Genomic DNA, 15,611 nt, shown 5'->3' on the forward strand with positions numbered 1-15,611 from the left:
AAAGTAGCCAAATGCATGATAAGTCGCACACACAAAGCACACATTCGCGCAGTATTAATTTTCTTTCAATACTGGTACGTTTAAATCGGACTAGGATTAAAAGATCAATCTTTTCTCAAAGTTTACACAGACCTTGCACACAACACGCACATCAAACATCATTGACTTTTAATTTGTTTTTATTTCTTAATGCACAAAATATTTAGTATTACATTGTTCTAATCTTATGTACTTGCACACACACTAATATTTTCTAATGTACAATTTCAAATTCTAGATTGAAACAATATTACTTAACCCATCCAGAAGAAACGATAACAGCCGATGGTGACAGCTACTGAATAAACGATAGAGCAACTGGTTATTCAGTACACTTGATAAACTTTTATCGTTCCATTCACCAACGCTTCGAGCATCATCGTGGACGACTCTTGAATAATCTCAAAATTTTCCTCAAAGTCTTTGATTGATCAAGATGGATCAAGGTTGACACGTCTCAAGAGTAGGCGGGTGAATCATTATTGTGGACCTTTTTAAATTGAGCATCTTAGAGAAGAGACAGACGGGGTACGAAGGAACGATATTCTCCATCTCGATCGAAAAGAAAATATTTTCGAACGGTGTAATTAAGTTACTCACCAAAAACTGTACATTATTACCTGTATTTTAGCCAAAGAACATCAAAGGATCGTTTCAAGCGGTTATTAAGAAGAGCTTTTGAAACCTGTACACTAGTTGTTGTTCTTTTTTATCCTCTTTCACCGCTCATTCTGTACATTATAGTCGGTGATTGTTGATTGAGAAACTTTTATGTCTATCGAAGAGCCCTCTGAGAAGAAAGGAGACTTTACTGGGGTTGATCCCATCGTCTCTGGGACCCTGGATACTGCACTGGGTCAGTTGCATCTGAATGAGTTAGAAGAAACTGGGCCCGGAGTTGCTCCAGATGCCAGTATTGAGCCCTCAAATGATGGCTATACCCATTTCTCCTCGATCCCACCTTCGCATATGTTTCCACATCCTCAGATGTTTAGCATGGGGTTTATTCCATATTCTCAAATGATGCCTGTCCCACACCATACAGGTTTTTTCCCTCCGCCAGAGTCCGGATTGGGCATGGCAGGCAATACATCGAATGGACCCGTTATGTTCAACAACTCGAACGATGCCTCGGTGTTTGCTGCACCACCGGGCCCCAGCTCTAATAGCTTAGGCGTCGGTTCAATTGGGGGAGAAACTCCTGCCACGGCCACTAATGATCCACTTTGGGCATCGAATGTCACTGCTCAGGCGGTAGTCGATCCTTTGGCTTCATCGTCTGCTATTGAGGCAACAGATTTTTTGAAAGGCCATTCTCCTGCAACTGCGTTCAGAAGGCAAACTTTTCATGCTCTGTCGCCTAGTGACATGGTTGATCCATTGTTGAACAAGAGCTCAATGGCAGATGTTGCTACTGATTCGGGTCTGCCCGCTGGGAGTATCGCAACTGGTCTCGTACAACCGGGCCATACTGGTCTTGGTTCTACTACTAGAGCTCAGTCCATATCATTAGAGAAGAACAAAAACAATCCAATCTTTGGAACACCAGACACCAATAAGAAGCAAGAGGAATCGAAACTTGTTCCAGGTGAGGAGAAAACTACGAATTCGACTTCATACGCCGCAGCTTATCCATATGGAGGCCCATTGATGCAGCCGAATCCCGTGCTTTCGGGCCATCCACCACCTGGTTCTTCACCTGCATACGGTGTTCCTTCCCCCTTTCATGGTGCTTACGGGTTTGCTTCACCTTTCCAGTTCTCTGGAATGGGGAGCCCAAATGCTCAGTTGCCACCTCATACGCCTTATCGCGTTTCACCCAGTGGTGAGTCTGCTACAAATCATCAAGTCCCAGATGGCAATGACGAGAGTCCAGGGAGTGGCCGTGCGCTAGAAGATCCATCTTCGGTGGTACAATCCCCTCCTCAGGGTCTCTCAGTGAATCAGCACCAACCAAGCGGTACGCCGCCTCCTTGGATGTACGGGAATCATCCTTTTGGAATGGTTCCGCATCCACATGCTTTCTCTCCAGGCCACCCACATATGATGCATCCCAATGAGGGTCACCAAAACGAAAACCAAAATCATAATAATCGTCGTTCAAACAACGGCGGTCATAGAGGTGGGAGATCTGGTCATTACGGAGGTGGAAGGAACAAGCACAATAAAAACGGGAATCAGTACTACCAAAACAATGGAAACGATAATGCTAGTAGACAGCGGAAAATGGAGGACGCCGCACGTTACGCTGATGCTACGCTCGACCAATTTATCGGAAACATCCACTCCCTTTGTAAAGATCAGCATGGCTGCCGGTTCCTGCAAAAGCAGCTAGATATTCTTGGTAGCGAGGCCGCAGATTCGATCTTTGAAGAGACTAAAAATCACACTGTGGAGTTGATGACCGATTCATTCGGTAATTATTTGATTCAGAAGCTACTAGAAAGGGTGACGGTGGAACAGAGGATAACGCTAGCTAAAATTGCAGCCCCACATTTCGTCTACATCGCATCTAATCCGCATGGAACTAGAGCTCTACAAAAGTTAGTCGAATGCATCGGTAGTAAGGAGGAGGCAAACATTATAATCGGTTCATTGAAGGGTTCTGTTGTTGAGCTCAGCAAAGACTTAAACGGTAACCACATCGTTCAAAAATGCTTACAAAAGCTCCAACCCAACGATGTGCAGTTTATTTTCGATGCTGCTTCTGAACACTGTACTGAGATCGCAACTCATAGACATGGCTGTTGTGTCCTGCAACGTTGCCTGGATCATGGTGATGAGGTACAACGTCAAAGACTTTGTGACAAGCTACTAAGCAACATAGATCATCTGACCCTGGATCCTTTTGGCAACTATGTTGTGCAGTATATTATCACAAAAGAGTCGGAATCGGGGAACAACTATTTCACTCTAAAGATTGTTCAAGCCCTCAAATCAAAGGTCACCGAGCTTTCTTTGCACAAGTTTGGCTCGAACGTCATTGAGAAAATCTTGAGGACGCCAGCTGTATCGGATGACCTGATAACAGAGCTTTTGAGCTCTAGAGCAGAAGCGGATATTCAAGCGCTACTAAATGATGGCTACGGAAATTATGTCCTTCAAACCATGCTAGACGTCACCCATCAAAACAATCATTACCTTCACGAGAGCCTCGTCGAAATTGTCCGGCCACTTGTCGTTGGACCCATCAGAAACACACCACATGGAAGAAGAATCATGGGTATACTACGAATGGAATAATGGCTTACTTCATGAGAGACCACTAGTCTTAATTAATGAAATACTGTATATTATTTGCACGAAGAATTATAGTTTTTTTGTATCAACAAAACCTTGTATAATCGGTCCTATTGATGATAATCCTTCAATATTAGGGTAGTATTGACAAGATCATTGAAGGTAATTAAAATGTAGTTGAGAATGAACCGGGGAGATCACTGGGTCGGAGATTTTGCTCAGAGCCATCGGTATAAAGGTCGCTCCACAGCGTATTACACAAATCATTCAAATCACCATTGTTGATGAACTCTTCCAAAGTACCAAGATGGTAACCTTGATCGGATAAGGGGCCGCTTACGTTGTTAGGCTGGGGGATCCGCATTGGACCAGAACCATTTTCCTGCCTCAAAACGTCGTGCGGAATTGAGAAGGACTCTTGAGAAGGCACCCGTGACGCATCTAATAAGTTCTGGGCTACTGAGGGTACCTGATTCGCAGGCACATCGGGGTAAGGAGAAACGTCGCAGCGGCTTCCTTCTGGGGATATTAAAGATGCTGACAGCCCTGCAATGGACGGTGACATTGGACCTTTGGTGTCTGCAGGCATTAATTGGAAGGCACTTTTTGGATAAAGTTTATTGGCCTTGGCGCCATCTTTGTCTCGTTCCAACATCCTTCGCACATTGAGATGGAATCCTGATTTTTGTATTGGCTTCATCAAGGGCTCATAAACACTAGATTTTGGATTGAGGATTTCTGATGGCACATCTGCAACGTCGGGAGCCCACTCCTTGACGGTTTCGATAAGCTTTTCTCTCGACATGTTATGAACGTGAACGAACCCCAACATAATACTATGAATATTGATAGCCAAAAAGGTCAGGATTCGAACATATATTTGATAGGCCTTACTCAAAACCACTGTCTTGTTATCCTTATTATCATGATATAATGAAATGCTTTGTAACCTTCGGAATACCCTGCAGAACATTATTAGCTCGTCTGAGGATCTAGCGAAGGTGGCGTCACAGAATGCTCGAGATACGATCGGCATAGAAACCACACCGTAATACTCGAAAACCCGGCTTAAAGTGTAGTCGTCGTCTAGCGACAAAATGAGATTTGTCATTTCCCTCCAGGATTCACGAAGGTACACTGAATATCGGGAATAATGCTCAACAACGCTGGGGTCTTTCGGATTAACAAGTAGCCTAGCAACCAGGTTATTTGTTGAGCTTGTCACTGTAAAATAAAGACTACCGTGAAGTAATGCATAGTGAGCTGCTTGTGATCGCTCGTATCTCGAAAGGAACAAATCTATGGCCCCATTTGTTGAAGATGCAGCAATATCGAACAGCCTTTTGGTTTGACTTTTAATCATGTCGAATCTATCGCGCAGTAAATGAAGCTCCTGAAACACTTCACCGATAAGCCTTTCTTTCAGAAAGGCTGGTTTCGCCGTATTCTTTATTGACGTATAGCGGTCTGCATAGAGAACCTTGGAATAAAATTGGGATACAGCCTGCGCCATTGCACATTCTCCATAAAATTTCAGGCATGCGATTGACATGTTATCAAAAGCCCAACTCCTTGGTGTTGATGTCATCTCGGATAAGAAATTTTTGTTGTCAAAAAAGCCAAGCTTTCTAAACTCTTCAGGCAATAGGCAATTCATCTTGTCATCATCAATAGAGGACTGTCTTCCCTTCTTGAATGCCCAAAACTTCTCAAGACAATAAAGTTTCCACCAGCTCCTTCGTTTTCTTTCTGCGGTTTCTTCATCCAAGCCAACGTAGAACTCCCAGCGGGAGAGGCCAATATTATAAGCATAGCTGATTGCTACTCCTAATACTTTCTCAAATCCATAATGTTCATCCAACCACTTTTGAGTTTCAAGAAGCGAAAGAAGCAGATCGAAGTAATTCAGGTTGCCTGCATTCTCGCTGAAGTGATACATTGTCGAATTGTAGTAATTATAGCACAAGGCCAGCAGCATTTCTTCCTCCTCGCAAAAATGTACAAAACTCTGAGTATCGGCTGCCATTGTTTCTGTAGAATTGTTAGCGTCTCTCGAAGTTACCTTCATCATCAGTGCCTCAAATCCTCTCTTATGACAGTCGTACATTCTCAGGACGAGATCAAACATTGCAAAATCATCATACATTGTTTGCCGAAGCACTTCAGTTGTCACACCAGTCAAATTCTTCACAAATGGTTGTGGCAAGCGATCTATAATTCCCAGAACTAGGTCTTTAGTACCATTGTTGCTATTAGTGGGACTGAGGCCCGTTGGTGTGGCACCTGGAACTGTCCCCAGTAAATTCCTTCGTTGTAAATAGCTAACCAAAGGATTGGCAATGGAGATACAGCTCTGATTAATATGATCCACACAAATGTCGAAAAACCGTAGGAGTAGATACAGGGATTCTTTCAATTGCACTGATTTTTCCTTTGATTCGGGACCTGATGTACACCTTTGAAAGAAAAAACCGATACCTCGGAGAGATAAGCCCTGCAAAGGTGAGTACAATCCAAAGATTTCATCAACCAAAGGACGGTTACCGAAAAAGGGATTCTCAACATTTTTCTTTTTAGAGGTATCGGTCCAAACAGCGAAACTTGTCAAGTAAACTTGATCCGTATATTTATTTTTCATAAGATGAGTCTCCACAGATTTCGAACGCTCAAAACCACTCTGAACTGTCTTCTTATATTTATTGCAGTCGTACTTTGGTTCCCACGAGTCTATCAGTAATTCCACCTGTGTATAAATGTCACTGATGGCTTTTTTAATATTAGGACCTACATGCGACAAAGGTTTTAGTCTCTTTAACATCGCTTGCATTTCGCTTATCTTTTCCTGAAACTCCATATCATCTTGGTAAAGTCCATTATCACCTTTCACTGGGGTCAAATCAGGTAGCGCAGCCACGTCGGTCTTTGTCATATCACAGATATCACATGCGGCAGAACTATTGCCCATATCAGCCTTGCAATCTTGATTATCAACTCTCAGCTTCTCATTCATACTCTTGATACTATACACGTTTTTCGTCATACTCTCTATGTTTTCGGAGACAGAGTCCATAACTGGGTCAAAGATAGTAGCATCGGTGGCAGTTTTCTCTTCAACGTCCTTCTCTGTACACGAATTCTTCTCGAGAGGCGCAGAATTACTGCTAGTTCTACTGCTAGAGGCCCGTTCGACTGTAGAGTCACAGTTTGTCACAGACGTTAGATTTTCTGAGCTAGCAGGTGTAATCTGTGATATATTACCAATCGATGAGAGAGTCCCCTTTGAAAAGATACATTCGCATTGGTAAGTGACACAATTGTTACACGGTTGATTTCCAGTACATTTGATCTTCCTCCGTCGACAGTTTTCACACGCTCTGCTAACCTTACTACGAGGTTTCTTGACCATCGGCTGATGACTTAATGCCATCTTCGCACAATATGGTGTATAAGCCCACTGATCGACTGAAAAAAACTCGTTTGAAGTGGTGTTTGCCGCTAAATGGGATACTAAGTACCGGAAAGTATCAATATCAAATCAATTCTGAATTAAACAAATTAAGTGATCTACAGTAATGTTGACCTTGGCAGTTCTTGTATAATCCCCGATGACTAAAGCCATGCTGCAATAGCTTGAAGCAGTTCCTAATGGAAATAAAAAACCAATCGAGAGGATAACCCGCCACACACTTTGTTTCCGCGGAACGGATTATCTTGGGCAACTCCTGGGTTTCTCAGATAATCCGGAGATAATCCGATGCGAGGTTAATCCGGCTTGGCAGTTTCGGATTATCTCGACAAGTTGAAGGAACAACTGGGGTTTCTCCGCCTGTCAACATAGTTGATCCGATGTTTTTTTTTCTTTCATCAATATCAGAAAAAGAGTAGCTGCCGCCTATGCTAAACGACCTATAAGAACGTCCATGGCCTTGTTATTGTGCAATTGATTGTCTTATAAGCCTTTTTAAATGCATTATGCATTGTTCATCTTGGTCTGCTTGCTTACCATTGTATGTTTGTTAAAGAATGATGTAAACGTTTCAATTGAATCTTCATTCGCGGCTGCTTGCATCGTTTACACTAAACGAAGTGAAATTTATCGAGCGCTCAATTCGCTCGGTCGCGTTTTTGCGTGTAATGGAAACCCAGTCAATAGATCAATTCTTTTATACTTGTTGTCACTTTGAGAGTTAACAAGGACCTCAATTCGCAAGACTAAATCACAGGGAACCGTTCTCGATGTCAGAGCAGAAAGCTGAACCAGGCAAGAACTTCTTGCCGCAAGGTAAATACTTGAAACCGGAAGAGATTGAGTATGAGTTCGGAGGCACCATTGGTGTTCTTGGTATGTTGATAGGTTTCCCATTGCTTATGTGGTACATGTGGATTAGCGCTGAATTCTATGGGGGAAAATTTGCACTTCCTGAGAATGGTGAAAGTTGGCTACAGTTCGTTCGTCACCTTTTCCAATTGTTTCTAGATTATGGTGTGCCTACCAGATACGCTTGGACTATCTTTATGACGTTTTGGGCTTTCCAAATTTTCTTCTACTATACTTTGCCCGGTGTTTGGACCAAAGGTCAACCATTGACCCATTTGAAAAATAAACAACTGCCTTACTACTGTAATGCTATGTGGTCATTGTATGTCTCTACCACTTTACTAGTCACTTTGCATGTCACAGGGATCTTCAAGCTATACACAATCATTGATATCTTTGGTCAGATCATGACTTGCGCCATCATTTCTGGTTTTACTTTCTCGATTGTACTGTACCTGTGGACTCTATTTGTCACTCATGACTACCATAGAATGACAAGAAATCACTTGTACGATTTCTTCATGGGTGCTCCTCTAAACCCTCGTTGGGGGATCTTAGACTTGAAGATGTTCTTCGAGGTCAGATTGCCATGGTTCACTCTATATTTTATCACATTGGGTGCCTGCTTCAAGCAATACGAAAAATACGGCTACGTGACTCCTCAGTTGGGTGTGGTCATGTTAGCTCATTGGCTATATGCCAATGCATGCGCCAAAGGTGAAGAGTTGATTGTTCCAACTTGGGATATGGCCTACGAGAAATTTGGATTCATGTTAATCTTCTGGAACATCGCTGGTGTGCCTTACACTTACTGTCATTGCACCTTGTACCTATACTATCACGACCCATCAGAGTACAACTGGTCTCGCGGCTACAACATCTCCCTGTACGTTATCCTACTGTTGGCATACTACTTCTTCGACACCGCTAATGCTCAAAAGAATGCCTTCAGAAAGCAGATGGCCGGTGACACTCGTGTTAGAAAGACTTTCCCATTCTTACCTCGCCAGATCTTGAAAGATCCAAAATATATGGTCACCAAGAGCGGTTCCTACCTGTTGATAGACGGTTGGTACACCTGGGCTCGCAAGATTCACTACACTGCAGACTGGACCCAGTCGCTAATCTGGGCACTATCGTGCGGCTTCAATTCTTTCTTCCCTTGGTTTTTCCCAATCTTCTTCTTCATCGTGCTTATTCACAGAGCTATGAGAGACCAGGAAAAGTGCGAAAAGAAGTACGGTGACGACTGGAAAGAGTACTGCAAGCATTGTCCATATATATTCATCCCATACGTCTACTAGACTAGTTATAGATACCTATCACTATTACTACAGTGTCCACGTGACCTCGTCGCAATTGGCTATATTGTATACTCCAAATTCATCACAGGTCTAGTAAGTTTGATAGAGTTTAACTTTAAATTATAGCAAAGTTAGGGCTTCTGCTAGGTTTTCGATTCATGAGTGTTGTTAAGAAGAGAAGTTATTACGATATAATAGCGGGCTTGGCCGCGTTCGAGTGTTCCCAGGAAGTTACATTTAATCCCCATGATTTACAAGAACTGGTAAAACAGCCCGATGAGTCTCAAAAACCTTCCAACGATGAGGATTCTCGTAAGAAAAGAACCATAGTTCATGGGTATCTAGGTGGGAAAGTTGATATCAATGAGGCGTCAAACGCTAGTTATGATCTGAGTCATACACTACTAGGAGGTTACGTACCCAAACGACAGCTAGAATCACTATCAAGCATAGATTTTGCGCACTATTTTCATAAATCACTCGAATGTGAAAACGCTTTACAAGTATACGATCTCTTTGTCGGTACAGGTTATGGCCGAATTCCAGCACATATCAATGGTCGAGAAGCAGTACCAGTCGAGAATGCAACGACAGCAGAAAGAACTTCCACACCTGCCAAATCAGTGCGTAAAGTCGTGGTGTGCAAGAGATGTCGATCAAGGTTCGCTGGTCCTCGAAGGATGCAAGAACTAGAGAAACATGCATGTAGACATTCACGAGCCTAACGCTCACGAGCGCATTGCTCGAAACTGTATAAGTAAGTATGTAAGGGCTCAATCCTGCTCGGCGATAGCCACCAATCTTTCCTCGATCTGCTCCTCGGTCAGCACGAAGAATTTACCCTCGATGGCGACACCGACTTCAATATCCTTCTTAGTAAAATCGGTCCCTAGTGAGTCAATTAGATGGCTTATACCGAACTCGACCACTTTTTCCCAAGATTCCTCATCGACAACATTCAGCGAGTTGTTTTTGAACGAGTTTTCCAAACGTGTGCTAATCTCTTGCTGCTTGGGGCCCGTAGCAGTAGCCTTATAACCCACAAAGTATCCTGCAGGATCAGTCTTGTAAATGGAGGGACCCAGCTCTTCATCTACACTCACAAAAGTTAATATCACTCCAAGGGGTCTCATATAAGCTCTCTGCGTGTAGATTTGAGAAAGATTGGCCATCCTTTTGGCCAAGACATCACAAGGCATATCATACCCGTACTTGTAACGGTATTCAGCTGCCTCAGCCTTAGCTCTCAAAGCAGCGTTCCTTGCATCAGGGATCGCACCATTAGCGACCATCCCAATGGTCCTAGAGATAGGAAAGATATACGAAACGGTCGAAGCCTCCAGTAGCTTGTCTGGAACTTTCTTTTGGTTGATCACCACTGTACTATTACGACCTCTTACGGCCAAAGAGTTGATATTAGTCTGGTTTGTAGCTTTGAAAGCGTATTCAACCTGGAATAGACGCCCTTCCGGCGAGAAAATCGTAATATGTCTATCATACCCAGCGGCAGACGCAGCAGCAGCTCCACCAGACATGATCAATTAGGTATTGGTGCTCTTTGAATGGCCAAAGGTCGCTTAAAGGTGGCAAAATATAATGAAATGCCTATAACTATGAGACAGACGTGAAAAATGACGGATATAGTAGCATTATAGTAGTATTCTCATCAAATAGTCACTAAAACCTGGTCATTTTGACACTTCCAGGATTCTCATATAGCCATAGAAATTCGTTATGGTGTCCAGGGCAGTCGCCTTACCCATGCGCCAGTTCGAGCTACTTTGAAGCCGTGTTTATCGGTGGAACGATGGAAATCGCTCATCAAACAGTTGAACTTACCAACCCTGGACTATCGAATCATGATAAGACACCTTTAGAGCCATTCGAAGATCAATCGGACGCTTGAAGGCTCAAGATCGCTTAGACGTACATAGTTACGTCCCAAGGGGTTGATTAGGTGAGCTTCCTGGATCTAACAGATTCATCATCACTTATCAGTCCTAAAATGCCTTCCACGCTGCTGGATCTCAGATCGCAACTACTATTCTACAAAAAGTACCATCATGAACAGGTTAATGTCGCTATCCATTCGGTTTTTGTTCCCACGATTCTCTTCAGTAGTGCCTCTATGCTTCATCGGGTCGTCCTATACAAGGATTATACACTAACAAGCCTGCTCACGACGTGCTATGCGAGTTTTTACCTGCTGTTAAACCTACCCGTGGGCTTGCTGGCCACTGGATTGTTGATTTTGATGAATGTTGCGATCGATTCGCACTGGGTACCACTTACATTCAACCAGGAACTGATCTTGTTCACCATCGGTTGGGTTTGTCAATTCATCGGCCATGGAGTGTTTGAAAAGAGAAGACCTGCTCTTCTGGACAATCTGGTGCAGAGTCTAGTACTAGCACCGTACTTTATCCTGTTTGAGTTATTATTTCGGCTTGGGTTTATGCCAGGACTGAAACAGCAGCTCGAAGCAGACGTCAGAGATAGTTGAGTCCCTACTAAGTATGTAAATGTGTTAGAAACGAAACTTTATGATCCCATCTGGTCACAGGTTCCTTAACAATCTTGAAGGTATAATTTCTGTTGAGTTCTTGGGCTCTCGAGACCAGGCCTCTGATGGGCTAGCTGCCCTGCTCAATCTGATGGTGCCCATTAGATTAAGTAATAACTCGATAGACAATCGGGTTGAGTATGGTAGCGCCGTTTAGCTTCCTTTCATCTTACACGACCTCACTGGCCGAAGTTTGTTGATATAAGTTCGATCACCTCCTATCTCCTGAACAGACCGGTAAAGGCGCTTAGGAACCTCTAGAGCAGCCAATGACCGTATTTTTGGGTGTCTATAAGGCGCTATATGACTACGAGCCGCAAACTACAGAGGAACTGGCTATTCGGGAGGATGAGCTTCTGTATTTGCTGGAGAAGTCCGATGTTGACGAGTGGTGGACCGTGAAGAAAAGGGTTATTGGATCAGACGCCGACGAACCAGTCGGACTAGTACCTTCGAATTACGTTGAACAGGCTCCTGTGATCAATTCCGTTCGTGCACTCTACGATTACGATCAGGCCCAAAATCCTGATGAAGAGTTGACTTTCCATGAAAATGAAGAGTTTGATGTGTACGATGATCAGGACCCCGATTGGCTGCTGGTGCAGCAGAAGTCCACTGGTGCTTGTGGGTTTGTACCGGGAAACTACGTTGAACCGTGCGGGCAGGGTGTGCCGCCACAAGCGCCTGTGGCCGATGCAACTCCAATAGCAGCTCCAGTGGCAGCTCCAGTGGCAGCTCCAGTAACAGCTCCAGTGACAGTTCCAGTGATGCAGCCACCACCTCAGCACCCTAGTAAGTCGCAGACTCCAGAAGCTCCACCGATGCCCGACAAACACTCAGAACCAATTGGAGTATTGCGTGAAGAAGAAGATATCCCACCACCGAAACCAGTGAGACCAGTAGGAACCAATTTGGATTCCAATAGAGACAGAACTCGTAGTAGGCTATCATATGCCGAGGCTGACTACGATGAAGACAGTGCGGAGGAAACCGGATATGATAGAGACCAAACTGATAAAAGCGAGCGCGGTTTGCAATTGGAATATCGTACGTGGAATATCGCCGAAGTCGATGGTCGTAAGAAACGTAAGTGTAAATTGTCGATTGGGAACAATAGGATCTATTTCCAGCCTCAGAAGGGTTCGCCCCAGGACTGGACTATCGACAAGTTGACGTCCTACGACAATGAGAAGAAGCATATGTTTTTGGAGTTTATTGATCCTTACAAGAGCCTCGAGCTACACACTGGTAATAATGATACTTGCAAGGAGATCATGTCGGTAATCGGTGAGTACAAAGGCGCTTCTCGTGACGCTGGCCTGCGGGAAGTTGAAATGGCGTCAAAGGCAAGGAAAGAGGGTAAAGTTCTCTATGATTTCATCGCAGAGTCTCAGGACGAATTGAGTGTGAAGCAGGGCCAGACTGTATATATCTTGAACGATAAGAAATCAAGGGATTGGTGGATGTGTGAGCTAGTTTCCTCTGGGCAAAAAGGTGTGGTGCCAGCACAATTTATCGAACCTTCGAAAGAGAAAGATAGTGGTTCAGGCGGTCTCTTAAACTCAATAAAGAAATTCACCAAGGCTAAGTCTCCATCAAAGCCTAGTGAAGGGAGTAGTTGGAAAGACGATGAAGATCAGGATATAGCAGGTTCTGAACGCAAGAATAGATCGAGGAGCAAGTCTGCCTCATCAAGAAAGAAAAGATCTGCGTCGGCAAGCAACAAGACAGAATTCCCTGATCCAAAGAAGACACGTATATGGGCAGACAGATCCGGTACTTTCAAAGTGGACGCTCAATTCATCGGTTGCTCCGACGGCAAGGTTCATTTGCACAAGGCTAACGGTGTCAGGATCGCTGTTGCTGCCGAAAAACTGTCGGATGATGATCTAACCTATGTCGAACGAGTAACCGGATTCAGCTTGGACAAGTTCAGGGGCAAGAAACCGGAAAGCAAAGACGCCAGGGAAAGCGAACGTGAGAGAAGGAAGAAACTAAGAGACCAGGACGAAAGAGAACGTGACCGTAGACTAAGAGAGAGAGAGCTAGAAGAACTGAGAAAGGCAAGAGATCTGCTCGATGAAGAAAGAGCTAAACTTCAAGAGAAGGAGCTTCCACCACCTGCTAAGCCCCCGAGACCACAATCAACGGCTTCCCCCTCGGCTCCTGCTAACACGATCAGAAGCACTTCGGCTGCTCCATTAACACAAGTGAAAAACGATTATGACTGGTTTGAGTTCTTTCTCAACAGTGGTGTTGACGTCAGTAACTGTCAACGTTATACCATCAATTTCGAGCGAGAAAATATTACTGAAGATATGATGAAGGACATTAATCAGTCCATGCTCAGAACTTTGGGACTACGTGAGGGTGATATTGTTCGGGTCACAAACTACTTGGATCAAATATTGGGCAGAGAACCTCAGGCACAGCAGCAAGTTCCAACTGCTACTGGTGGTATGTTCTCAAATCCCGACGGCTCCTTGAGGGTTTCGCCAATGAAAACTGGTCCTGCTACGGGACCTACTGTTGCTGAGCAACTACTTGCGGAAAAGAACGCTTCACATATGGCTGCCGCCAACACAGATGATGATGCTTGGACAGTCAAACCAGCCGCCAAATCTGGAGTCGAACCCTCATCTGAAAGATCCGAATTTACAGGATCAATGCAAGATCTTCTTGATTTACAGCCTTTGGAGCCTAAAAAGAAGCCGATCACGGCGGCCCCAGAGCCTAATTTGAGAGATTTGGAGCCTGTCAAAACTGGTAACAGTGCGAAGTCCTCAGCAGCGGCTCCTATAAGCGCAGTGCCAACTGGTGGAACCACCTTGATGCCTTTGGATCCATTTAAAACGGGAGGACACAATTTACTTCCTATGGCAACAGGATTCGTTATGATGCCAATCGCTACTGGTGGTTTAATGCCAATGCAAAGAACTGGCGGTTTCACCATGCCTCAAACAACTTTTGGCGTCCAAAGTACCGGTAATATTCTTCAGCCTCAGAGGACCAGTGGTGGCCTGATCCCAATTGCAAACACGGGAGGTATAATGCCACAGACATCATTCGGTATGCAAGCGACTGGCGGTATGCTACAACAGAGAACTGGTGGGTTCATTCCAGCGTCAACGACAGGTGGAATGATGAATGCTCCACCTTTGGGTTCAGTGCTACCTCTGCAGAAAACTGCAACTGGCCTGTTACCTGCCAATCCAACAGGAGGTACTATGCCGTTACAAACAACCGGAGGATTCATTCCTCTACAAAGAACAGGTGGTGCTATTCCTCAGACCTCTTTTGCAATGCCAAACCAAACCATGAGCACCGGAGGTTTTGCGCCTACTACTGGCTTCAACAACAATCCAATGACTAGTAACAACATGATGCTACAATCTAGTCTAACAGGAAATAGAACTGGCGGAATGAATATGCTTCCTCAGACGACTTTCGGTAATCAAATGACAGGGGGAGCCAACCTAATACCGCAAGCCAGCTTTCCAAATGTGACTGGCGGTGCAAATATCATGCCTCAAGCTAGTTTTGCGAACACGACAGGCGGTGCAAACATGATGCCTGCAAACACTTTTGGAAATAACTCAACAGGGTTTGGAAATGGCTTGCCTCAAACATCTTTCGGCAATCAGACCATGGGCGGCTTACCACAGACCTCATTCAATGGTCCACAACAAATTACAGGAGGCTTTATGACAGGCGGTATGCCCCAGATACAGGGCCAACCACAAATGACAGGTGGATTCCAACAAAACCCCCAGTTCATGCAGAATACTGGGGGACCGCAGAATCAATACACCGGGCAGCCTATGAACCAAGTTCCAAACACATTTAACACGGGAGTCAACAATTTGGCACAGGGTCTACAAAATACCTCTATCTCTCAGCCACCACTTCAAACACAGCCAACGGGCTTTGGCTTTGGAAACGGCCCTCAACAGTTGCAGCCTCAGCAGCAACCTCAGCAACAATCTCGGCAAGCGAACCTATTCAATGCGACAGCGGACAATCCATTTGGATTTTGATGAGTTTTCACTTAAGAATATCCTTTGTATAATAATTGGGTACAGGTTAATGAAATATCGCCATGTACTATTGAAGCGGATATTGAGAACCCCATCGACATGGATGCATA

General features: G+C 44.4%; 7 protein-coding genes across 7 annotated transcripts; 5 read left to right on the forward strand and 2 right to left on the reverse strand.

The window, feature by feature from the left end:
• Window positions 1-810: 810 nt before the first annotated feature.
• PUF4 (Puf4p) lies at window positions 811-3,282 on the forward strand (the record flags this gene model as incomplete). Its single annotated transcript, XM_003682206.1, has 1 exon — window positions 811-3,282. The coding sequence occupies one exon, from the start codon at window positions 811-813 to the stop codon at window positions 3,280-3,282; it is 2,472 nt and encodes an 823-aa protein (XP_003682254.1).
• Window positions 3,283-3,445: 163 nt separating this feature from the next.
• PDR1 (drug-responsive transcription factor PDR1) lies at window positions 3,446-6,706 on the reverse strand (the record flags this gene model as incomplete). Its single annotated transcript, XM_003682207.1, has 1 exon — window positions 3,446-6,706. One exon carries the CDS (start codon window positions 6,704-6,706, stop codon window positions 3,446-3,448), a length of 3,261 nt encoding a protein of 1,086 aa, XP_003682255.1.
• Window positions 6,707-7,515: 809 nt separating this feature from the next.
• Window positions 7,516-8,901, forward strand: ERG4 (delta(24(24(1)))-sterol reductase; the record flags this gene model as incomplete). The annotated part of the gene is made up of 1 exon (XM_003682208.1): window positions 7,516-8,901. The coding sequence occupies one exon, from the start codon at window positions 7,516-7,518 to the stop codon at window positions 8,899-8,901; it is 1,386 nt and encodes a 461-aa protein (XP_003682256.1).
• A 158-nt stretch (window positions 8,902-9,059) lies between these two features.
• Window positions 9,060-9,626, forward strand: LDB7 (Ldb7p; the record flags this gene model as incomplete). The annotated part of the gene is made up of 1 exon (XM_003682209.1): window positions 9,060-9,626. The coding sequence occupies one exon, from the start codon at window positions 9,060-9,062 to the stop codon at window positions 9,624-9,626; it is 567 nt and encodes a 188-aa protein (XP_003682257.1).
• A 48-nt stretch (window positions 9,627-9,674) lies between these two features.
• SCL1 (proteasome core particle subunit alpha 1) lies at window positions 9,675-10,436 on the reverse strand (the record flags this gene model as incomplete). The annotated part of the gene is made up of 1 exon (XM_003682210.1): window positions 9,675-10,436. One exon carries the CDS (start codon window positions 10,434-10,436, stop codon window positions 9,675-9,677), a length of 762 nt encoding a protein of 253 aa, XP_003682258.1.
• A 470-nt stretch (window positions 10,437-10,906) lies between these two features.
• Window positions 10,907-11,404, forward strand: MPO1 (2-hydroxy-palmitic acid dioxygenase MPO1; the record flags this gene model as incomplete). Its single annotated transcript, XM_003682211.1, has 1 exon — window positions 10,907-11,404. The coding sequence occupies one exon, from the start codon at window positions 10,907-10,909 to the stop codon at window positions 11,402-11,404; it is 498 nt and encodes a 165-aa protein (XP_003682259.1).
• Window positions 11,405-11,733: 329 nt separating this feature from the next.
• SLA1 (cytoskeletal protein-binding protein SLA1) lies at window positions 11,734-15,501 on the forward strand (the record flags this gene model as incomplete). Its single annotated transcript, XM_003682212.1, has 1 exon — window positions 11,734-15,501. The coding sequence occupies one exon, from the start codon at window positions 11,734-11,736 to the stop codon at window positions 15,499-15,501; it is 3,768 nt and encodes a 1,255-aa protein (XP_003682260.1).
• Between the last annotated feature and the right edge of the window lie 110 nt (window positions 15,502-15,611).

Source organism: Torulaspora delbrueckii, chromosome 6 (genome assembly GCF_000243375.1).
Source record: "Torulaspora delbrueckii CBS 1146 chromosome 6, complete genome".
Taxonomy (NCBI): domain Eukaryota; kingdom Fungi; phylum Ascomycota; class Saccharomycetes; order Saccharomycetales; family Saccharomycetaceae; genus Torulaspora; species Torulaspora delbrueckii.